The 26419-nt window shown below is 37.0% G+C and overlaps 1 protein-coding gene across 1 annotated transcript in view; it reads left to right on the top strand.

Moving 5' to 3' along the window:
* LOC306855584 (chromosome-associated kinesin KIF4-like) overlaps positions 1-26419 on the top strand; it is a 119646-nt gene that overhangs the window by 82270 nt on the left and 10957 nt on the right. Inside the window, exon 24 of the mRNA XM_079394348.1 lies at positions 14093-14263. Coding sequence (XP_079250474.1) covers positions 14093-14263 — 171 coding nt within the window. The remainder of the gene's footprint in view (positions 1-14092; positions 14264-26419) is intronic.

The raw sequence follows: 26419 nt of genomic DNA, 5'->3' as shown, positions 1-26419 counted from the left end.
TTGAGAGTTCCACCCCCTTTTCAGTGACCAAATTGAACAGTTAAAGGTCTTTGCATTATATGTCTTGTACCTGGATTTTCAACACCAGTGTTGCTGTGATCTGTTTCATCAAACTGTTAGTGAAGATTAAAGATGGGATTTTTTTTTGTTTGAAAAAAATCACATTATTAGACAGTTCACTTGTATCGCAGTTGCATTCAATTGTATCATCCACATGTACCAATGGTGCTTGGACCCTGATGATTGCAGCTTATAGCTATATTTATTATAGAGGGTTAAAAAGAATACTTTTGCGAACTAGTCCTAGATTTTTGATCAATCACAACAAAACCAGTGTAGTATATGTACTCTTGTGTGTCTTGTCTGGACTCCTAAGTCAAAAAACAAACAAAAAAAGTTGAATTTTAGTATTTGGATGGCTATAATAGGGTCATTTAAAAATGTGTTCTTGACCAAGTATACTCAAAAGCCTGTTACACCTCAATAAATGCTCATATCTTCTCCAAATGATGTAGGCTACACCATAATCTGACTTGCACCTCTTCAAAAATGTCACACCTCATCAATTCTACACAGACCACAAGTGCTATGTTTGGTCTGCTAGAACCCCTCCCTCCGTATGTATTTGAGTTTTGTGTGCGTTTTTTTCCACTTAAATATATTTGAATGTTACACCTTTTTATTTAAAATAAAACAAAGCAAACAACGTGTTTTAACATATATTATACAACATGGCATATACATCACTTAGTAGTCCCCAACAAACAATGTTGTTCTGCCATGGTACAAGTCCTTGTGGAGATTGAAAGAATGATCTCTTTTCCATCTTTTCCTGTTCTGCAGTTGTCTCATTTTTTTGTAGTTTTAAATAAACTATCTGTTCTTTAATATTTTATTGCCGCTGTTACAGCTGATGCTTCTCCGATAAGCTGCTGCTTCTTCGGCTTTTGCCTGACACTGTGGGTAACACCAGCAACATGCCCGTGAACACTGCAGACTACTGGTTTACATGTGTAATTGCACGTCGACGTGGACAACGACGCAGAAGTATAAATGAAAAGTGACGCATAGCCTACGGCGTAAAGGCTACAGCGTAGGTCCAACGCAGAAATATAAATTGGCCTTAACCAGAGATGTTCACAAGTCTTTAACTTGGAGTCCGAGTCAAGTCTCAAGTCATTTAATGGCTCACAAAAAAATCCCATTCAGAATCCTCATGTATTAAAATCTTCCCATTTACGAAGCTGTTTTATAGGCTATAGAGAATTTATGATCTATGATCTGCTTTTTTTTTTTTTTTTTTTTTTTTTTTTTAAAGAGGTGTCAAGATGTAAGGTTAATGTACATCCAGCCTGTTAGATATGTTTTATTCCATTACCATGTTCAAAACAGTTTTTCTGTAATCCAATTCTACAATAGAGTCCTATCTACCATGACATATAAGGAAATATGTGACACAGATATTACAAAGCCATATAAATAAAGTATTTATTTTTGATAAGTCAGGGGTATTCAATTAAAGTTCCAAGAGGCACGGCCTCTATATTTTCTTCCAAGCAGAGGTCCGGACAAAAAAAAAAACAAAACACAAAAACCTTTTTACGTGTATTGTAGTTTTACATTTAGATGCATGCGAGGCGATGTGACAAAATACTGTTTCTATTCAGGCTTTTCCTCTTAAAATCTATACTATTTTAATATTTTACTTATTAGGCCTATCTATTAAAAATGTCTACAATAATCAAAACGTTCTCATCTTAAGCAGAAAAGATAACCAGCAGTTTCAAAGTTTAAGTTCTATCCTAGCCATCTAACAACAATTTTACCAATTATAATTACATTGTTTTGAAATATTTTTAGACTACAGATTAATAATGCTAAATGTGATCAGAAATGTCTTGTCACATCTGGTTTGAACAGTCAGAGTCATGGGTTATTAGAAATATAGATAGTAAGAAAAATAACTATTTGCAACATTGTTGTTTTAGTGAAAGTAATCTATAATTTTGCTGCTCACCATGTTTTTGTTTTTAAAATAACCGCGTCATCCGTGCCAGTGCACACCAGGGTAGAGAGAGAAAGTGCACGGAGCTGAAAGGGCTTGAATAAAGCGCATTATTTGTTATATAAGTATTTAAGGATAAAAGACTCGAGTTGCTTTTAAAATATTCACGAGTCCTTTTCCTCGAGTCAAGTCATTTTTAGATAGAGTCTGAGTCAAGTCTGAAGTTTATAAAAATGTGACTCGAGTCCGAGTCACTAACTCGAGTGCCCATCTCTGGCTTTAAAACAAATCATGTCTTACAAAAGCTAAATAATAATAATAATTTGTTACATTTATATAGCGCTTTTCTGGGCACTCAAAGCGCTTTACATAGAAGGGGGGGGGGGACCTCCTCAACCACCACCAATGTGCAGCATCCACCTGGATGATGCGACGGCAGCCATATTGCTCCAGAACGCCCACCACATACCAGCTTATTGGTGGAGAGGAGATATACAGGTCAACCGATATGTTTTTCAGGGCCGATACCGATTATTACAGATCAAGTAGACCGATAACCAATATATTGAACCGATATATATGTCTGGTGTAAAAATGAAAATGAATGTCAAAGTTATGAATAACAAGGGCTCTGACAAAAATGGCCTTCCCTAGTGTTGGTTGCACTTCTTACTCTTGTCTTCCCCCATGCATCCATCTACAATAAGGGTAATATATAAAGAGAGAGTTAAAAGTGGGGCCACTGTATGCTTCATGATTAAGCCTATGAATACTAAATACTAAAGCTAAACAGCTTGGGGAAATGTAAATTATTGAAGCCAAATACTTACATGTTAGAAATGTATGTGTAATAGCATAACCTCTCATAATTCTTCATTAATTATTTTCGGTTGACTGAATCATAACCTACAAGAGGGGACTATTCAATTCATCATCTAATGCACATCAATTGATTAATTTAAAAAGCACAATGTATATAATAAGTGTAAATTTAATTGTCTTCATAGCTCCATTGTAGAAGTTGCGAAGAAGACCGCAACTATTTTAATGAAACTATAACACTAATAGCCTGTTATAGGCTCACTTGGTTCAATAGCCTATTGAAATGTCACAATTTCCGTCATCATAATCTTGGCCTATGTGACAGTAATTTCCATTAGTTTTCATTTACAGTGCAGTGCAGTGCAAATGAAGGCATAAAACATTCATTTAATTTATCTTTTAATCAAATGAGTTAAACTCAAATTTGGCAAACAAATGGGTTTACTATTAAAATTAAAACATGGAAGAAATAGCGTATTGTGTGATTGTTCTTTTAAACAAAAGTTGTAGTAATTGCTGTAGTATTAGTAAATAAACCAAACTTTTATTTTGACGAGTTGCCATGAGGACCTCTTAAGTTTCTGTAGCCTATTTATGATATGACGATCGTTTTACTCAAACGAAACAGTCAAATGCTCATGAAGTATCTCTCAGAGCAGTTCTGGGGATGATGTTCATATATTTATGTCCTCATTTAGTGACATGGCAGATGCGGAAAACTCCGCGAGCGTCGCGCACTTCAGTGTGTGTGTGTGTGTGTGTGTGTGTGTGTCTGTCAAAACCGCGCGTCTGTGCCATTCACATTTACAGAGACACGCCGAACATGCAGAATTCATATTTAAATAGTCTTTTTGCAGCTTAATGTTTACAGATAGTCCATATTGTGAGTCGATTTAAATGTACTGACCTACTTTTGATTCATTCATCCAAACTTTGACTAATTCCGTACTCCGCGTTATACAGTAAATGCTATTTATATGAATGGATTCCGCGATTCCCCCTGCGTTTCCCCCATCTCGGAAACCATAAATAGATCATATTGAGGTTTTTACAACTTCAGTGTAAGTTAGTGGATTGTAATTTATTGCAACTTGAGCAACGTCTGCTGCTGCCTTTGAGAGATGCGTGATGAAGCAGCACCAGTTAGCAAGGCTTTCAGTGTGAGAGTGCCTTTAGTCTTCCACGTTGATTGGTCGGACTCCTGACTCTCAACAAATCAGATGCGCGGTGGGGGGAGACTGCTCTAGGCCACAGAGTGGTGAGTTCCGACAGGCTGCATCAGAGCCAAATAGATCGTATATAGATCGTCATAAATAGATCGTCATATCATAGCCAAATAATTATTTAATTTCAAAATTAAATAATTTTATCGGCACATCGTTTTGAAAATGACCAATACCGATCATCATAAAAATGCTTAATATCGGTGCCAATAATCGGCCAGGCCGATAATCGGTCGACCCCTATGAAGAAGCCAATCAGTGTATGGGGATGATTATGAGGGCATGATGGTCAGTGGCCAATGGGGAAATTTGGGATTTTTAATGTTCCCCTAAGAATTGGGACACTATACAGTTACACATGATCATACATCGTCTAGCTCCTACAATAAACACACATATACTGGTGTGCATTAGAGCCTTACCGTTCTATATTAATGCGCTGCTTACTGAAACGCATGTATATATCGTAGATCACACAGCTTTCACATCCAGGAATGCATTTCCAATTCATATTGCTTTATTGGCACGACATACTTGGATACATATTGCCAAAGCATTGTATCAAAGCATAGCAGAATAAAAAAAAAAAAAAAAATACATAATACAGGTACATCTAAAAAATTGAGTATCATGAAAAAGGTCAATATTTTTGTCACTCATTTCAGAAAGTGAAACCCATATATTATATAGATTCATTACACGGAGTGAAATATTTCAAGCCTTTATTTCTTGAAATTTTGATGATTATGGCTTACAGATAATGAAAACCCAAAATTCAGTGTCAGTGCTGTATTTGACTGTACAGTGCGTCTCTTAAGGACGTGTATTTGTCACAGTGGAGGAGGAAGTGTTCCTCCGTCTCAACTGATCCAGATCTACATTCGTTACAGATTCGCTCTTCTTTAGGTAACCACGTCTTATGTCATCCTCTTTCTATGGCCAGCTGGTGGTCACTCAGTCTGTACTTCGTCAGTAAATGTCTGAGTTATATTTCTGACTGAGACCAGATCTCACACCATTGCACAAAGGTGACTTTTTTGGGCACTCATTTTTGTCAATGTATCTTGCTGCTAGTAGGATACAATCTTGTTTTTCCCCTAATAAATTTTGAAGTTGCAGGGCTCCAGACAAAAAAATCGAGTAAGGAGCCATTGGCTCCTATAAAAGAAAAACTTAGGCGCCAAATTATTTTTTTAGGTGCCACAGAATAAAAGTGGTTTATTTTATTATTATCATTTTATTTTTCCCCCCATTTTAACATTTCAATCATTTTGTCATGTGTTTATGTCTTATCTTTTCTAGGCTTTATCAGCATTTTAATCCATCTTGTAGATGATCAGGTCGACCGGGGGACTAAGGTTCACTTAAAGTGTGAATTAAATGTCTTTTACAACTTGAAATATACAGTCACAAAGAATTGTTCGTTACACAGAATCTGTACCAATATCATGGACCATAAGCATCACTTGGCAACTGAGTGCAGTGCATCCTATAAATGGTGTCACGTCTTTCACACATTCAGTCTGTTTTTCTTCATTAGTAAAATGCAATTTTATAGGAGGAGTTGAATCATGTACAACAGAATAAGTAAAAATATTAATACGCAACAGCGCATAAATATAGCAAAACGCTCCTCTTTATAGTTATTTTTCTAGCTGACTGATGAGTTTATGGACACTGAGTGGTTATTCTGAGGTAAATGTATTACAATGCAATGTTTACAAGCTTTATACATTTCCTCAGTTTGAAACAATGAGCTTTTACATAAACCATTTCAGTAAGTTGTATTATAGGCTTTCTTATTGCCTACCTTTTGATCATGTTCATTTCATACTATAGTAGTAAATCGAAATATATAATGGGTTCACTTGCTGCTTTAACTGAGGTGCTAAAGAGATCGCGCCTGAGCATTAAGTGCGATACTCTCCGCTCGCGCGATCCGGACGCATACACGGACCGTGTGGACGCGGGGTACTGGTGTTTATATTACCCAAAGTGTGCGCTTGTGGTCCGCATTAAAGAGCACCCAAACCGCATCATTTGAATTTCGTAGCATTTTAAAGCTGATACTTTGTTTATTAAAAAGACAGCACAAAGCTTTTTGCGATTACTGGATGGCAAGTGCGCTTCAAATAACATAAGTCCATGCATTAACAGAACACAGCATATAGACTAAGATCTCGATAAGAAGATCGACCGGACAAGTGTAAATGCATCTGGTTGTTGAAACCACATATGGTAATTTTACTCCTCCCATAATATTAAAATAATAGACGTGTGAGAGCGTTTTATAGGCTATATGGCATGTTATAGTCAGATATGACAGCGCAATGCAACAAGCATCACCGCGGATGAGTAGCGGAGTATTTCTTCAGCAAGCGACGCGCAAACTGAATGAACCTGAAAGTAAGCCGCAGACGCTCAACACACAATCTTCTTCATTAAAAGTAGCGAGACTAGCCTATCTTTCCAGTGCTGATGCCGCGCGCTCTCTTGATATTGAAATTAGCTGATAATCAAATTATCCATTGCTTTCATTGAGGTGAACTCCGTTATATTTGCATATGAAGCGGGAATTGAAGAACGGATTTATATCCGTTTTGCGAAGACACATTTATGTGGCCAAGTGTAAATGGGGAAACGTTTTAACAAATCATATAGATATCCGATCAGAGAAAATGCATGAAGTGACCAGGTGTAAACAGGCCCTTTCAGGTCTCTCGCACTGCGTTCAGCAGACTGTGTGCGGCAGAGACGAGGACTGTTTGAAACTCTTTTCAGTAAAACTTTGATGCGCATCGTCATATGTAAGTTTAATACGTGAACATAACAAAAGATGTGAGCGCAAAACAATCGGGAAAAAAGTCCTTTCATGCAAATTATATATAGTCGCCAGTGGCGACCTCAGCAAAAACTTCACTCGCAAATTAATATTTTTTATATTTTAGTCGCAGTTTGGAGCCCTGAGTTGTTTTTCTTTTTTGTTTTTTTTTACATTTTGAAGTCTGTGTTTCAAATTTGGGATAAAATGTCTTTCTAATGTCTTGATAGTTAGGACAGTGTTGGGGAATAACGGTTAAAACCCATGGACCCCAGGTATGATGAACAAAGACCAGGAGTCAGATTGTGATTAAAGAAATTTACTGACGAAATAGTTTGCAGTTTCATCCGCAGAAGTCAGCTTTAACACTCGCGATAGAGTTCGTAGGCAGACCTGCTTTAAATACAAAAATCACCACAATTATACCCTGACAGAGGTTGCTAATTGCGTCAATGCATGTGACTGTTCCCGTAACTGAATCTTTGGGCACGTTGTGATTGGTGGCTCCACCTTTGATTCACTCCAATCGGCGGTTCATTGAGTGCACCTGCCTCTGCGGTTCAGACGCCCTTTAAAAGAGACTATTAGCAGAGACAAAGGGTGCTTGGATTTGAACTTGGGATTTTGGCTTGTGCTTGGTTTGATTCGTATTGTTTGAGCACTTTTACATTGCTACAACAGCACATTACACTAGCAGCCAGACGCTTTACACACTGATGATGCTGACGTTTTCAGAAATATTATTTTTTGTGTTTTTGTTCTATTATAGTGATTTACTTTTGAGCTTAATAAAGCCTTTTCTTATTGAGCTCTATGTTTGCGTGTGTCCCTTTTGTTGCCTCCCTTTGAGCCAGGGGTTGTAACAAATTGGGTGCTCGTCCTCGTTAAGTTTCGTAGTTGGGACGCATGCATATTAGATCGTCGTGCGAAATCACCAGTTGGTAAGTACATATGTGCAATATTGTTTTTGAACGCGAGTTTCCCTGTTAGGTATAGTGGCATGTTTCCTTTTGAGACTTGTCGAGTTTGTTGTTTTTGTGTAGTGTTGTGGTGAACGTGGGTAGTAGTATTTATCTCAGGGGCACATCCGTGGTGTCGAAGGCATCACTGGTTTTGCCGGTTGCGTTTTCACCCAGCAGGCTACAGTGCATAAGTACCCCCAACAAGTAATTGCATGCAGACTAGGGTTGAGTTAGAGGGATCACAGCGTTATTTGATTGCGCTGTGTGCGTTAAATTGTTTTCTGGTGAATTTTCATGGCCGATTTTGATTCGTTTATTAGTTCACCTTCCCATAAATTTTTAGAAGGCTGTTCTAAAGAACAATTGTTAAAGATCGCTGAATATTATAAAATAGTGATTAAGGATAAAAGATTTGGTTATTCAATTATTTTTGAAAACTGAGCTAATTGGGAAAGGCTTTTTAAAGTCCGAGATGGATGAATCTGTAGCAGGTGTATCTAATTTGCAAACGACTTTGTCTTTTGACCAGCAAAAAGAATTACTACTATTGCAGATGGAGCATGAGAAATTAAAACAACGTTCCGAAGGGAGTAAACTGGAGTTGGAAAAAGTAAGACTTGAAGTCGAAGCCCTCAAATTGAAGCTTGCGAAAGAGGGTAGGCTGTCTAATTCTGGTGAAGAACAAGGTATGTCTCTTTCGCTTACTTCAAATTTTAAACTTGTTCCAAAGTTCAATGAAGAAGACCCTGATGTTTTCTTTACCTTGTTTGAACGTATGGCAGAAGTGAGGGACTGGTCAAACGACAATTGTTGCTTTGCTACAATGTGTTTTAACTGGAAAAGCACAAGTAGTTTTCTCTTCAATGTCGATTGATGACTGTAGGGATTATGAAAAAGTTAAATCTGTAAATTTAAAGTCATATGAATGCGTACCGGAAGCATACAGACAGCGTTAGGGAAGTACAAACACATTTAGAATTTGTCAGAGATTTGAGGAGAAACTTTAATCGGTGGTGTACAGCACTAGATATTAAGACATTTGAAGATTTGACTCATTTGATGGTGTAGAACAATTTAAAAACACATTTCCGAGTCGTCTTGCTGTATATATCAATGAGCACAATGTTGAAACTCCTGAGGAAGCGGCGATGTTAGCCGATGACTTTGTACTGACGCATAAATCCACCTTTTGATGCTCATGTTCGTAATGTGCAGTCTGCTTTCTTTGTAAAGTCTCCATCTAAAAATGACCGTGTGTTCACGGGGAAATTTGACCTGAGTAAGGTATGCAATTACTGCTGGGAGAAAGGACGTTGGAAACTGGATTGTCCAGTCCTTAAGAATAAATCCAAACAAACTGTTTCACGCTCACTTGTTAAGTCTGCTGCTTCAGTGGCACCAGCTCTGTCTGAAGGGATTGGACTATTTGAAAATCATAAACCCGATGTAGAATTTTTGTCATCTTATTCTCCTTTTATTACAGAAAGTCGTGTATCTTTAGTAGGAGAGGAAATCCCTGTTAAAATATTAAGGGATACTGGATCGATGGATTCGTTCATATTGGAGTCTGTTTTGCCGTTTTCCTCGCAGTCACATACTGGGGAGAGCGTGTTAATTAGGGGAATAGAACTGAATGTTCTGTCTGTGCCTCTTCATAAGGTAAGACTTCAGTCTGAGTTGATTCAAGGTGAAGTTGTAATGGGTGTACGACCAACCTTGCCAATTGAAGGAGTTCATATTATTCTAGGAAACGGACTTGTAGGTGAGCGTGTATGGGCTCACAGTTCAGTGTTCCCTATAGTTACTGCTAATAATAAAAACTAAACAGAACCCAGTCACGATGCCACCTGTGTAGTGACCCGTGCAATGAAGCAACGAGAGGATGAATTGATTAATCAAAAGGAAATTCGGTTTAAAAAAGCTTGCACTGATTTGTTTGTTCCTGATTTGTCTGTGTTGTCTTTTCCTGTATCAGCAGAGGAACTCGGAAAGGAACAGCGAGACGATTCCTCTTTGGATGTTCTTTTCCAGTGTGCTGTCACTCCAACAGAGATGGGTAACCTTGCTCGTGGGTATGTTGTTAGTGATGGTGTGTTGTTGAGGAAATGGATTCCTCACAAGGGTGACTTTGTTGGGGATCCTGTTTTCCAGGTGGTGGTTCCTGTTAAGTTTCATCGCACAATGATTGAACTTACACATGATCAATCTGGTCATCAGGGCGTGTGTAAAACCTATGATCGCTTTCTGTGATATTACTTTTGGCCGTGTCTCAAAAAAACGAGACCTTTCTAGTTATATCCAAAAATGTAAAACCTGCCAGCTAACCAGTAAGCCAAATCAAGTGTTGAAACCTGCACCTTTAAAACCAATTCAAGCCTCTGGTGGGCCTTTTGAACATCTCCTTGTTAATTGTGTCGGACCACTTCTTCGTTCCAAATCAGGAAGCAATTATTTGTTTACAGTGATGTGCTTGAACACGCGTTTTCCAGCAGCATATCCATTACGTAGTATTACATCGCGTTCTATTGTGAGAGCATTAATTCAATTTATATCTGTCTTTGGAATTCCAAAAATTATCCAAAGTGACCAAGGTTCGAACCTGACTTCTCATCTTTTTCAGCAAGTTCTGAAACAACTGCACATTAAGCATAATCAATATGCTGCGTACCACGGACAAAGTCAGGGTGTTATTTGTTGATGAACCATCCCATTACGAGGTGATATTTGACTCCTTAAAGTGATTTACAGGGAATTTTGTTTTTAACCGTTGTAATGGCATTTTTCTAACTTTATTAAAAGTATGTCATTTATTTCAAATGTAAGAAAAATAAAAAAATATAAGCTTTTTATCATTTCTAATTAAAACAACAGAATAAAAACAAGTAGAATAAGATACCAATCAAAGGAAATCAGTATTTAAGAAATACATTTGTACTAGAGGTGGCACAGAAGAAGTGGCTTGCTAGGTGTATTTTCAGATGTTTAATGAGGCTCAGAGGTTGCATAAGTGCAATTAAATTCATAAATTCATGTTGAGGTTAATGTTTTAAATATACAATTTTGAATGTAGAAATATTAAATGATATAAATAACTGAAAAGATACGTTAAAAATTAAACTAAAACTGCCAGTAGGTGGCGGTATGTCACTGATTTTATCACTGAATCATTCATGTAATTGATTTGTTCGAACGGCTGATTCATTCGAGAATGAAGTACATGACTCTTTATGAATGGGTAATGGAATCATTGACTCACTAGATTCGTTTAAAAACGCAGTTCATTCATAAACGAAACACTGCTGTGTTTGAATGGAGATGCGCAGCGGCTTGGCTGAGACTTTGTTTGAAACTATTTCCGTTGATGATATAGAGCAAAATACTGTTGTATAACTGTTGTATTATATCAATATCACATTTGCAAACTCCCTTAATAATCATTAAAAGCTGTCACTCATCTTAGTTCATCGCAATCTCACAAAACTCCATTATAATCAACGAAGCTGCTTACACTGCACAATGAATCACTTATTTACACTTTTTTTGTTATAATGAGAGAATACGTCTGTGTGTTACTCAACGCTGCGAAAACACGTAAGTACGTTAGAAATCTTTAAAGCTCACTCAGCGCAAACACAAATACGCTGATCGGGTCAGTCGCACTGGTGCGCTTAAATATTTTTTCATAGTCACACGCAGTAGTTTTCAGTCACAAATGCGAATGAAATGGTTGCACTGTAGAGCCCTGAAACGGAGTGGGGCTCAATGGGCAACCTTGTCTAACTCCTCATTGTTGAGAGAAAAAGTTTGTTCGTTTGTTCCCTATTTTTACAGCACATGTATTGTTTTTATACATGGTGCTGATTAAATCGAAAGCTTTCTCTCCAATCCCATTTTCCAGTAGTTTTAGAAAGTCCTTCATGCCAGATTGAATCAAAAGCTTTTTCAAAGTAAATAAAGCAAGCAAAGATTTTGGTTTTGTTTTGGTGTATGTGCTTATCAATGATAGTGTGGAGGGTATAAATGTGGTCAGATGTTCTGTGTTTGGGCAGAAATCCAATTGGACTTTTTTCCAAGATTTTGTGGGTTTTGAGAGAGTTTTGTAATCATATGTTAATAATCGAACAGAATATTTTCCCCAGGTTACTATTGACACACATGCCTCTGTAATTGCTTGGCTCAAACTTGTCTCCTTGTTTAAAGATGGGTGTAATTAGGCCTTGATTCCAGGTGTCTGGAAAATATCCTACACTGAATACAGTGTTTAATAATTTGGTTATTGCAGTTTTGAATTGTCATTTGTGTATTTGATCATTTCATTTAATATTCCATCAATGCCACATGCCTTGTTGGGTTTTAGTGCATGTAGTTTGTCTGTTAGCTCATTTACTGTGATTGGGAAATCCAAGGCATTCTGATTCTTTAATTTTTTCTTTCAGGATTTCTAATTTGGTTATTTCATTTTGAGCAGGATGTGTTTCAATTGTTTTGTACAGATTTTCAAAATGTGTTCTCCATATGTTCTCATTTTGAATGGCCAATTCTTCCTTTTGTGGTCTATAGAGGGTGTTCCAACTGTTCCTAAAGTTATTGATATTTATTGATTCTTCCATTGTTTGAAATAATTGTTCTGTATGCTCTTCCTTTTTTACTTTTAGAGTTTGTTTGTACACTTTAAGAGCTTCATGATATTGAAGACGGAGTTCTTGGTTGTCAGGATCTCTGCGTTTTTTATTTGAAAGATTTTGTACTGTCGTTCTAATTCTTTTAAACATCGGCAAACTACTTTTCATTGGTGTTTTTTTGGTTTTCTTTTTGATGATTTTTTTCAAATTGCACATGGATGCTGATTGGTGGAATATATCTGTAATGTCATTTAGTGCCAGATTTATGCCTACTTTATTTTGTAGATATGTGTCAATTATAAAGTTTTGAGTTCGTTTTAGATGGTGTAATTTTACAGTGGTCTGACCAGAGGTGTTTGAGGACTGACTGTGAATGCTCTGAGATCTCTAACTAATGAAACTAATAAAAAATTAGAAAAACAAATAAGAAGGAAGAAAGAGAGAAAGAATTACAGGGCAGTGATACAATCAATAGAAATGCACATTAGAAACTGCATTCACAGTTGCTGTTTGGGACTGACAGCAGTTGCTTACAGGTGAGAGACTTGAAAAGTTTTATTTATTCAGCAGATTAAAACATCTGCTTGAATACATATCTGTATGAATGAACAGCTGAAGTCACAACCACATTCAGGACATTAGCGCGACAGAATCAAAAATGGCGTCATAACACTGGGAAGTTTTATCACAGTTGACAGCCCGTTTTTAATAAAGGAGCCCAGTCGAGGCTTGTCCAATCCAACACAGTTAAACAACTAACAACGACTTTAAATGCTTAGTCTCAGAGCTTGTTCGATCACTCCCACAGCATTGACTGCAGCTCCGGTGGATCTTAAGATGAACGCGAATCATTTATCCTCCCAAGGTTTTTTTTCTCTATTCTGTCTCTGATGGAGTTTTGGTTCTAGGTTTGGTTAATGCTTATATGGTTCTTTTTGTTCAATCGGGCAGTCATGTTCGGTCAGTCATATAGCCAGTTTACGCTGAGAATTCATACCTCTTCGTTTGAAGTGTGGTCCCGAAAAATCTTAGTTTGAAGGGCTATCTGGCCCTTCCCCTTACCCCTACACCTCCAACCAAAAGAGAATCGAGACACTCCTACCCCTTAACGTGAACGCGCAAAACAGAGGGGAAGGGCTAAGGGGTAGAAATGGGATTGGGCCTTTGTGTTTTCAAATGTGCATTAACACACCAGTAACCCTACATCAGTATGCTGCTATTCTTGTTTTTTTTAATAAAACCTTCTTATGAAGTATCCATTTTATAAAAGCAGTAAGCCTCTTGAAGCCATGGTTTAGTGATTTTATAAAAAAAAGCTTAGCTGTAAAATCACTGTAAACCATGGCTTCTTGGGGCTTTTTACAGCTTTTTTTTTTTTAAACTGGAGTTTCAGTAATTTGCAGTTTGATGAATGCCAGAAGTGTAAAAATAGGAATGTCAATTGATTCCAAAAGGTTAACTAAAAATTAATTATTCAGATAAGCTTCAGTTTTGTTCAATTATCAAGGCTGTCAGTCACAGTATGTCTGAGGTAGACTTGCTACCATTCACACAGAACACAATATTGGTTTATTTTATGGAGCTTTGTTTTGTACTGTTGTGTAATAAGGTTGACTAATTTTTGTGCACCTGTTCAGGTTGTAGCCTCCAAGGCTGCTAATGCCAAGCTGGAGAGTGAGCTGAAGCAGGAAAAGACTAATCTGCTGGATATGCAGAAGATATTGTGTGATGAGCGCAAGCTCATGTCTGCCATGGATATGGAACATCAGAGTCAACTGGTAGAAATGGAGCAGAGACACCAGGAGAAGGTTTGCTTTCCTAGTTTTTCATAATGTTATAATGCTGTTGTCAAAGTAAAGCATAAGGCAAAGTTCCCTTTTTTCATTGAATTAATGTTTCATTTAAATTATAAATTTCACTTTTTAAATTTCATTTTTTTTCTCACAATTTCACTAGGTGTTGTCTTTTAAGAGTAATTAAATTATTTAATGGAATGCTTGTGTAATCATTTTTACACTGCAGAAGCATGTAAACTAAATGCAAGAAAGGTGATTAAAATGGAGAGCAGTTTCATTATCTAAAATGGGCACTTTTGCTTTTGCATTGATAGTGTTGCTGATATATGAGATTTTGCTGTATTTGCCTGAGCAGTAGCTCACCAATTTACTAAATTTCTCTAATACATAAAATAAGTAAGCTTGACTAGAGTTCTTGCAGGGAGAAGAATTTATTTGTGATAGTAGTGTAACAGTTCTTCAACAGCGATGTTAGCTTGTCTGTCTTTAAGGAATCTTAACCCTAAGTTCTGTCTGTGGGACAACTTTTAGGACCTCCCACATAGTTTCCTCCGTAAACAACATTAAATGTCCTTTGTGTGGACTGTCTGGCCCACCTATTTGCGCCATCACCTGTATAGACCATCTTGATCGCGGGGCATTAAAAAGCATTAAAAGTCATTAAATGGATTTTGTGAAAATTAAGGCCTTAAAGGGATATTTCACCCAAAAAAGGAAAATTCTGTCATTAATCACCCTCATGTCTTTCCAAACTTGCAAGACCTTCGTTCACAAGACCGTCGGAACACAAATTAAGATATTGTTGATGAAATCCAAGAGCTCTCTGACCCTCCATAGACAGACACACCTGAAATGTTCCCAGGTCCAGAACCGTATCAAGGACATCAGGAAAAATAATCCATGTGGCATCAGTGGTTCAACTGTTAAACAATGCATGCGCATGCTGTTCTCGACGCGTAAACAAGGGTAGCAGCAGTGATACGCTCCAAAATGGAGGGTCAGAGAGCTCTTGGATTTCATCAAAAATTTTAATTTGTGTTCTGAATGAAGGTTTTACGGGTTTGGAATGCCAAAATTGTAATTTTTTTGGTGAGCTATCCCCTTAAATAGCATTAACATTCAGGAATAATTTTTTTGATGCTTTTGAAGAAAATAATTATCAGTGTATTTTGAATATAGGGCGTTCAATAATGAATAACTTTTTAATTTGGTGTTGCAAAATATGTACATTGTGACACACACAGAACCATTTTGGTAATTGTCTCCGGTCGGTGCAAATTGCCGTCATGCCGGATATTTGGACAGGGGGCGACTGGGACATGGAGGAGTAAAACTAAGAGCAAAGAATGTAAATTTTAAGTCTGAAAGAAATTGTTCAGTGCAATCGAGCAATTTCAGCGAGAATGATTCTGATTTTATTATATTTGTTGTAAATGACGATTGATAATGAATAATGTATTGACAGTAACCACCAGTTGAGACTAACGCAGTGTGAGCGTGTGAGAGAATCTCGTGAAAAAATCAAAACAAATGAGCACAACAGCACAGACAAAGAAACTCACAGAACAAACATACTGTGGTAAATTTTTTATATTTATAATATGATGTAGCCTAGTTAAGCAACATGAGACGACCAAGAGAGTGCCGTTTCCTGAATATCAGCACGTTTGCAGATTTGAAATTGACATTCATTCAATAAACAAGTATTAATCATTCTATAATCTCCGAGCAGCACACAGCAGTGTTTCGTTACTGAATGATTCAGTATTTTTGAATGAATCATGAGTCAATCACGAGTCATTCAGTGATCCATTCATAAAGATACTTGATTCACTTGCTTGATTCTTGAACAAATTAGCCATCTGAATGAATTGCTTGAACTAATGTTCACTGTCTGTGTGATTTAAAGACTGTGAAGCCGTTTCATTCATGATAGATGACAGCTGCTCTCTTCAGGTCAGCGTCAGCACGAACAACGCAGATTTAAATGTTCAAATCACACTGTGATCGTATGCAGCACGGATGAACAAATTGATCACAGTGTTGTGATTGCACATGTCAAAGGTTGAGGAATGAAACCAACCAATGTAATTTAGGAATAAAATCACGTTGATGTTTGAATCGTGTTTGCGATCTTTAACGATCTATTAAAATTAAAGTGCTTTGTCATGTTGGTGGTGACACCTCTCTTGCAACATGTTTAGCTATCACAGATATTTTACTTAGCTTTTTTTGGCTTCTGATCGCAAATGTAGCTAAACTTTGGAGAGCTTAGATTAGCTAGCAAGGTCCTGACAGATCGCTAGATCCCGTCCTCACAGATGAAGAAAAAAAAGCACATAGGGATCAATAGGTGGAATCGAAATTTTAATTTGACAAGTATCCAGATTCCTTGCCTTAAGTATTCGATTCTGGAATTGGAATCGATTTTCGATTCCCAACCCTACTTCTCACAGACATCACTGGAAAGTTTGTAGTTTGGTTGGATATGTCAAAAACAAGTAAGTAAAACAATGCACAAGTTACGTTACTTAAAGGGTTACTCCATCCCAAAATGAAAATTTTGTCATTAATCACTTACCCCCATGTCGTTCCAAACCCGTAAAAGCTTTGTTCATCTTCAGAACTCAATTTAAGATATTTTGGATGAAAACCGGGAGGCTTGTGACTGTCCCATTGACTGCCAAATAAATAACACCGTCAAGGCCCAGAAAAGTATGAAAGACATCCTCAAAATAGTCCATCTGCCATCAGTGGTTCAATCTGAATTTTATGAAGTGACGAGAAGACTTTTTCTGCAAGAAAATAAAAATAACGACTTTATTTAACAATTCGTCTCCTCCGCGTCACCGTAGCACCACTTATTTATGCTTTGATTTGAACGAAGACCGTGTATCCATGTGGTGCGGCTGACACAGAAGAGAGAGAGAGAGAGCACTTCTGTTGCGTGATCTCTGACATTCGCTCGCTTAGCACACACATCATTTGGATTATTTAAAACCAAAATCAACATTTATAGGGGCATTCACTATAAACAACATTTATTTTCCACCTTAAAGCTGCAGTACGTAACTTTTTTGGGTTAAAAATTATCTGAAATCAATATTTGAGCAAGTACATATCCAGCCAGTGTTCAAAACTATCACCCTACAATGGTTAGCTTATAATAATGTTTTCTAATTTGACTGGTACGGGTAGGCTTTTGTGGGGAATTCGAGCATGGCACTGTCATTGTCACTTCTTTAAACAAAGAAGTTGTCCCGGCTAGTAGGCTATTGCATGTGAGGATCCTGCAGGTGGCGGCTCGTTTATAGTCTTTTCTCACAGCAGCTGGAATAAATAAATGTATCATTTTGATGGTGGATTGTAATCCAGAAATGATTGTTTATGAAACACATTTGAATTAAATAATTGTATTCCAGTTTTAAATGTGCTTCTGATTACAGATAGCCTGATTTGTATTTTAAAGACAACCAGTTCAAAGGGAGCATAGTTTGATTTTTGGGTTAAAAATGTATTAATATAAAATTTGAATGGTATGACCATTAGAGATTAGACTGTACAGAAATTGAAATCTACACGCTAATACAAACTATAGCCTACTCATTGTCACGCAATAATTTGAGAATAAAGTATAACAAATTGGGTGAAGTCGTGGCCTAATGGTTAGAGAGTCGGACTCGTAATCCAAAGGTTGCAGGTTCGAGTCTCGGGCCGGCAGGGATTGTAGGTGGGGGGAGTGAATGTCCAGCGCTCTCTCCACCCTCAGTACCCTTGAGCAAGGCACCGAATCCCCAACTGCTCCCCGGGCGCCGCAGCATAAATGGCTGCCTACTGCTCCGGGTGTGTGTTCACTGGTGTGTGTGCGCACGTTGGATGGGTTAAATGCAGAGCACGAATTCCGAGTATGGGTCACCGTACTTGGCAGTATGTCACTTCACTTTAATTACCATTGGTAGCGTGATTTATTTTAATGCTTTTTTCCTCAGTTGGTCAGAACAAACGTAGCAGACTTGTTACTTGTTCAGATGGCAATATACGGTGAAAATTATTATTTGGGTCATATATTCCAAGACGTAGGCTAGAATGATTCCAGTGATTCCTAAGTACAGTATTCACACCAGTGCGGTGACTGACAGCCAAACATACTCCTCAAAACATTAGACTCATATGCGCTGGAGCTGTGCCAGAGTACAAACCCACGCAAGGAAGATAATTCCGCACAGAGCTGCAATTCCAGGTTTTCAGACAGAGATGGCGACAAAGAGGCATAACTTACAGACTGCAGCTTTAAGCATACACAACTTTTTGGCGAACGTGAAACTATCAGCCAGTATAAATGCGCTAGGCTGTACTGTACTTGTCCCTCTCATTCTGCACCAATACAAATACATGCGTGTGTTGCGCATGTTTTGCTTGCTTGATTAGTGTTTCTGTATTAGTCGCTTTGGAATATAAATCACAGCACGTTTTAGATGGGAAAAAAACGCTATTTATATTTCTGAAAGATTTATAATGAATGGTTCCCTGCATTATTATAGCAGAACGTGTGATTACAGTACTGAGTCACTGCAATGGAGCAGATCTCAGTCAGTCAGTCAGTCAGTCAGTCAAGCATTATAATATGATAATAAAGTATTATTTAATAATAGAACTTTAGTAATTAGAATTAAAACTTGGTAACCATGTATGAATGCATATTAGTCATTTTAACTGACCTTAGGACTAGTGGTGGTGCTTTTTTGGTCATTCAGTGTTCCTGTAAATAAGTTGGAAAAAACTAACAAGACTGATTATTATTTTTATTATACAAATTCTACTAAGAACAATATAAAACGCACCAAGGAATAATGAGCTGCTGGATTCATGAATATTAAGTCAAGTTAATATTATTTGTCTAGCGCTTTTAACAATGCAAATTGTGTCAAAGCAGCTTTACATTGGCTTGATATAAAGCTGGGTGGCTTTACAGTATTTAGACGGGGAAATAGTTTGTCAAAATAGTGTCATTCTCCTCTGGCCAGACAAAAGCAGAGTTTAAATCTAGGCTAAAGCAGAATCAGATTGTGCAAAGGACTCATCTGGTTCCTGTGGTCTTCTCCCGATGGCCATCTTGGAGACAGGGTCTTCACTGGGGATCAGTCTCTGGGGCTCATCTAAGTGTCCTGGCTGTAGAGGTCATCTCTAGGTGCTGATCCACCATCTGATCTGGATACAGTCTGGATCTGGGTGGCTACGGTGACCTCGGAATAAGAAAGAAACAGACTAATATTAGCGTAAATGCCATTCTTCTAACAATGTAACAAGTACATCGGGTGTTTTGGGAAGTGTTCCCGGTTTGTTTATTCAGTTTTTTTTATTTAATATTAGTTATTTTAGTACTTCATACTATATGGAAATGAAATAATATAATATTTTATTATATGTATATGTATATGTATATGTATATGTATATGTATGTATATATATATATATATATATATATATATATATATATATATATATATATATATATATATATATAAAATTCAATATGTATGTATAAAATTCAATATGTATGTACAGTTGTGGTCAGAATTATTGGAACCCTTGGTAAATATGATCAAAGAAGACTGTGAAAATTAACCTGCTTTGTTAATCCTTTTGATCTTTTATTTAAAAAAATCACAAAAAGCTAACCTTTCATTGGATAATAAGAATTTAAAATGGGGGGAAATATCATTTTGAAATAAATGTTTTTCTCAAACACACGTTGGACACAATTATTGGCACCTTTTTATTCAATAATTTTTGAAACCTCCATTTGTCAGTTTAACAGCTCTAAATCTCCTCCTATAATGCCTGATGAGGTTAGAGAACACCTGACAAGAGATCAGAGACCATTCCTTCATCCAGAATCACTCCAGATCCTTTAGATTCACAGCTCCATGACGGTGCTTCTTCTCTTCAGTTCACCTCACTCATTTTCTACAGGGTTCAGGTCAGAGGACTGGAATGGCCAGCAGAAGCTTGGTTTTGTGCTCAGTGACCCATTTTTGCGTTGTTTTTGAGGTTTGTGTTTGGATTATTGTACGGTTGGAAGATCCAAACATGGCCCATTATAAGATTTCTAATAGAATCAGTCACTTACTGATTTTTTATCTGTTGGTATTTGATAGAATCCATGATGCCATGTGTCTGAACAAGATGTCCAGGACCTCCAGCAGAAATATAGGCCCACAGCATCACAAATACAGCAGTATATTTCATTGTACACATGGGGTACTTTTTATCCCTGTGTTCACCAAACCCATCTTGAGTGTTTGCTGCTAAAAAGCTCATTTTTTAGTTTCATCTGACCATAGAAGCCAGTCCCATTTGAAGTGCCAGTCCTGTCTGATAACTGAATATGCTGGAGTTTGTTTTTGGATGAGCTAGGAGAATTTTTCTTGAAATCCTCCCAAACAACATGTGGTGATGTAGGGGCTGTTTGACCATTTTTTTTTTAAGGTTTTCTGACCCCGAGACTCAACTATTTTCTGCAATTCTCCAGCTGTGATCCTTGAAGAGTCTTTAGCCACTCAAACTCTCCTTCTCACCGTGCATTAGGACGATATAGACACACGTCCTCTTCCAGGCAGTTTCATTACATTTTCTGTTGATTGGAAATTCTTAATTATTGCCCTGATGGTGGAAATGGGGATTTTCACTGCTCTAGCTCTTTTCTTAAAGCCACTTCACTAATTTGTGAAGCTCAATTATCTTTTGCTGCACATCAGAAATATATTCTTTGTTTTTTCTCATTGTGATGGATGATTAAGGGAATTTGGGCTTTGTTTTCCCTCCTATTTATATTTCTGTGAAACAGGAAGCCATGGCTGGATAATTTCATGTTCATAATCACCCTAGAGTGCTCAAAATTGTGAATATGAATGGGAGTATACTTCAGAGATATTTTACTCTTAAGAATTTCTAGGGGTGCCAATAATTGTGTCCAACGTGTGTTTGAGAAAAACATTTATTTCATAATGATATTTCCCCCCATTTTAAATTCTTATTATCCAATGAAAGGTTAGCTTTTTGTGAATTTTTTTAATAAAAGATCAAAAGGATTAACAAAGCAGGTTAATTTTCACAGTCTTCTTTGATCATATTTACCAAGGGTTCCAATAATTCTGACCACAACTGTATATGTGTGTGGCTGTACATACACATGTAGTTGTTTTTTTGTTTTTTGGGTTAGTGTTATGTCAGAAGCATTATTATACTCATACCTTTTGTTGTTTTAATATTTTGAATAATTTTTAGCTTATTTTTTTGTTTTCATTTAAATGTTTAGTAGTGAAATCTTGTATGCATTTGTCAATTTTATTTAATTTCTTTATTTTCTTAAATGCGTGTATATAGTATTTACAGAGTTTTGACTTTTAGTTTGTTACTTTTTCTTATTTGTAATTCGCTTTGGATAAAAGCGTTTGCTAAATGACTAAAAGTAAAAAAGTAAAAGTAAAGTAATTAATACAGCCTAACAATCCTTTAACAGATTTGAATTATAGAAATGCGATAGTGTATTATGTGTAAGCCAGGTTAAAGTGATGGGTCTTTAATCTAGATTTAAACTGAGCGAGTGTGTCTGCTTCCCGAACAGTGTTAGGTAGATTGTTCGAGAGTGGGCGCTAAATAGGAAAAAGATTTTCCACCCGCAGTTGATTTTGATATTCTAGGTATTATCAAATGGCCAGAGTTTTGAGATCGCAGCGGACGTGAAGGACTATAATGCGATGAGCTCACTCAAATACTGAGGTGCCAAGCTATTCAGGGCCTTATAGGTAATTAGCAAGATCTTAAAATGTATGCAATGTTTAATAGGGAGCCAGTGCAGTGTTGACAGAACCGGGCTAATGTGGTCATACTTCCTGGTTCTAGTAAGAAGTCTAGTTGCTGCATTTTGAACCAGCTAGAGTTTATTAAACGTGCAGAGCAACCACCCAATAAAGCATTACAATAAACTAGCCTCGAGGTCATGAATGCATGAATGAATGTTTCTGCATTTGACATTGAGAGCACAGGTCGTAATTTAGATATATTTTTAAGATGGAAAAATGCAGTTTTACTAATGCTAGAAACATGTTTTTTGAAGTAAAGATTGCTATCAAAAAGTACGCCTAGGTTCCTAGCTGATGATGAAGTATTAGACAGTGATCTAGATTATTACATGCAAAGGTTTTTGGTCCAATAATTAACACCTCAGAATTTAGCAGTAAGAAATTGCTAGTCATCCAGTTTTTGATATCAACTATACATTCCGTTAGTTTTGCAAATTGGTAAGTTTCATCAGCTCGCGAAGAAATATAGAGCTGGGTATCATCAGTATAACAGTGAAAGCTAACACCATGTTTTCTAATGATATCTCCCAAGGGTAACATGTAAAGTGTGAAAAGTAAGGGGCCAAGTACTGAGCCTTGAGGTACTCCATACTGCACTTGTGATTGGTATGATACCTCTTCATTTACTGCCACAAATTGATGGCGGTCAGATAAGTACGATATGAACCATGCCAGTCCATTTCCTCTAATGCCAACATAATTTTCTAGTCTATTTAAAAGAACGTTGTGGTTGATTGTGTCAAACGCGGCGCTAAGATCCAGTAGCACTAATAGAGAGATACAACCAAGTCAAGTCACCTTTATTTATATAGCGCTTTTTACAATGCAAATTGTGTCAAAGCACTGCACAATATCAAAAAAGGAAAATGTGTCAATAAGTTTAAATAGTGTCTTTGCAATAAGGTCGGCGATATCGCTGGAAATGAAGCGTCCCCAACTAAGCAAGCCAGAGGCGACAGCGGCAAGGAACCAAAACTCCATCGGTGACAGAATGGAGAAAAAACCTTGGGAGAAACCAGGCTCAGTCGGGGGGCCAATTCTCCTCTAGCCAAACAAACCAGCAGTTCAGTTCCAAACTGCAGCAAGTCAGATTGAATGGGCTCAGCTGGTTCCAGTGGTCTTTTCCGATGGCTGTCTAAGTGGCGGGGTCCTCAATGGGGATCTGTCTCTGGCGTTCATCCAGGTGTTTGGCCTCTGCCTACGATCAGGGACACATACGTCATCTCCCGGCGCTGATCCTCCATCTCAGGTGTTCGGTCATCTCAGATCATGTAATGGTTAGATCCAGACTGAAGTTCTGTAATTCCTGGCTACCACGGGATGTTAATCCCGTGGCAGAAACGTAGAGACAAGCAGAGACATGATTAGCGTAGCTGCTGTTCCATCTAAGCAAAAATAAATTGTTCAACCCAAGCTAAAGAATAATAATAATAATGTACATTTGATCAGATATAACTGCAGTACAAGATTATAAAATGCATTGTGTATGCTTGGCTAAAGAGATGTGTCTTTAATCTAGATTTAAACAGAGAGAGTGTGTCTGAACCCCGAATGTTATCAGGAAGGCTATTCCAGAGTTTGGGAGCCAAATGTGAAAAAGCTCTACCTCCTTTAGTGGACTTTGCTATCCTAGGTACTACCAAAAGTCCAGAGTTTTGCGACCTTAGAGAGCGGGTTGGATTATAGCGTGGTAGAAGACAAGTTAGGTACGCAGGTGCTAAACCATTTAGGGCCTTATAGGCAAGTAATAATAATTTGTAAATGATACGGAACTTAATAGGTAGCCAGTGCAGAGACTGTAAAATTGGAGTAATATGATCATATTTTCTTGATCTGGTAAGAACTCTAGCCGCTGCATTTTGGACTATCTGTAGCTTGTTTATTGAAGATGCAGGACAACCACCTAGCAGTGCATTACAATAGTCCAGTCTAGAGGTCATGAATGCATGAACTAGCCTAATATAAATATGACCTAAATATAACGATGAGTTAATAATATTGAGAAGTCGTGTGCCTTCACGCTAGAGTTTACGGCACGTCAAATACACAAACACTGGTGCGCTGCGCATCCATTGAGTTGAAAAATATCACAGATCGCTTGACGGACAGAGAAACTCTGAAGTACTCAGTGTGTTCGGCGAGTGAAAATATATCTGTGCTAAACTTATACTGAGCCTACAACTCACACACTGGCAAGCAAAATCTGAAGTTATTAGCCATTGGCTAATATTACACATTTAGTTGCCCAGAGTGAAGATTGTCGCATATACGAGTGATTTACTCGCAATGTAGAGGGTTGCATAGAGCAAAAAATTAATAGTGAAAGTAACTAAAACTTGTAAAATACATTTTAATGGGCATAATTAAGTGTGAAAATAACTGAAGGATATATCTATTTGATAAATTAAGTTAACTAACTAACATTATACTAGTGCTGTTAAACTATTAATTGCGATTAATCACATCCAAAATAAAAGTTTGTTTACATATGTGCGTATACTGTGTATATTTATTGTATAAATACATACACATGCATGTATTTAAGAAAAATTTTTAAATATATAAAAATAAATATATTTGTATATGATATAATTTATGAATATAAATATACACGTAAATATTTTCGAAATATATGCTGTGTGTGTGAGTGTGTCTTTATAGATGCGTAATAAATATATGCAGTACAAACACATATATTATGTAAACACAAACTTTTATTTTAACTAGAGGTCGACCGATATGGGTTTTTCTCTGGCCGATGCCGATATTTAGAAATCAGGGCAGCCGATGGCCGATATATGATGTCGATTCTTTTGGCCGATATGTTTGGCCGATTTTCTTTCTCTTTTTTTCCCTTCATCTCATAAAATCTAAGTCAAGCAATAAGAAGTAAAGTGATACATAAAATTGCTTAAATGAAACATTTATTAAACAAAGCAAGTCTCTCCAATCAGTGCACTTGTATAATTTAAATAAAAAAAATAATGTATACATTAATAAATACACAACGTGTAATCAAAAATCTAGGAATTTTTATTTATTTTTTTGTGCACAAAAACTTACATTAAAATAAATAATATAATAAATAAAATAAACAAGAGTAGTGTTACACAGTAGCACCCAGCAGCATTTCTTAATTTTTGGTCTGAAGTGAACAAAGCTATATACAACATCTGAACTTCACTTGAACACTTGTTCTGAGTCCAAACTTTTTTTTTTATTGGGTTAAATTCCATATTTGCTTGTCTTTTGTAATATTCAATATATTGTATGCTTATGTGAATTACAAATGCTCTCTACTTATACCCATTCAAACATATTGACAGCGCAGAGTTGAGCGCTCCATAATCCACGTGATAGCGTGTCACAGTTCTTTGGAAACTCGCCACTGCTTTCACAGGGATGTTCATTTTAACCGGTTAACCATTAACCCGACCGTACGAATTTTGACCGATTAATACAATCAGTTAACCCTCTAAGCGCCAAAGTTGCAAAATTGCGACAAGACTTCATACTTCATGAAATAGACTGTAGTTCCTAATATGGTGTAATATATCATTTGTATTCCCTTCCACTAGATGGCAGACATGTAGTACTTCGATTCTAGACCAAAATTGTTCGAGGAAATAGCAGCGCAAGTGAGCTATCGTGTCATTGATGTGGAAGCAATTCAGTTCATAGCGTCTGAGTAAATTGTGAGATTTGTGAGAGAAAATTGCCAAATGGCTATTAAAAGGTTGTACCACAGTTGTACTGTGAGGATGTTGCAAATGTTATTTGCCGATTCTGACTCTGAAGGGGAATATTTGCCTTTCGGAAATGACGATCGGCCGTCTAATGATCGAGCTTCTCCCGGTGCAATGAGAGGTACCATACTCTCAAGAACTATAAACTATCACATAGATACCTGATTGGGCAGATAGCTGGTCAACTGATCAAAAAATAGGCACATGTATTTTACTATGGCACAGTAATATAGTAATTATTTACTGCTTTCTCCTGTTTTACTGTTGATTTCCTCTTTTCCTGATGATTTGGAAAGAGGATAAAAAGCCAATAAAAAAACCCCTAAAAAACATGCAAATAAGTTCAAACATCCATTCAATATCTATTATTTCCTGAATATTACTGATGAACTGATCAAAGTAGGCTACTGTTCACATGCGTTTTACTACTATATAGTATAGTTATATAGTAATTTAGTACTTTATCCTGTTTTATTGTTGGTTTCCTCTTTTCTGATCATTTGGAATGAGGAGAAAAAGACAAAAAATCAAACATCAATTCAATATCTACTATTTCC

The sequence above is a fragment of the Barbus barbus genome, assembly GCF_936440315.1.
Source record: "Barbus barbus genome assembly, chromosome: 36".
NCBI lineage: Eukaryota > Metazoa > Chordata > Actinopteri > Cypriniformes > Cyprinidae > Barbus > Barbus barbus.
This window is presented reverse-complemented; position numbering and strand designations above follow the sequence as displayed.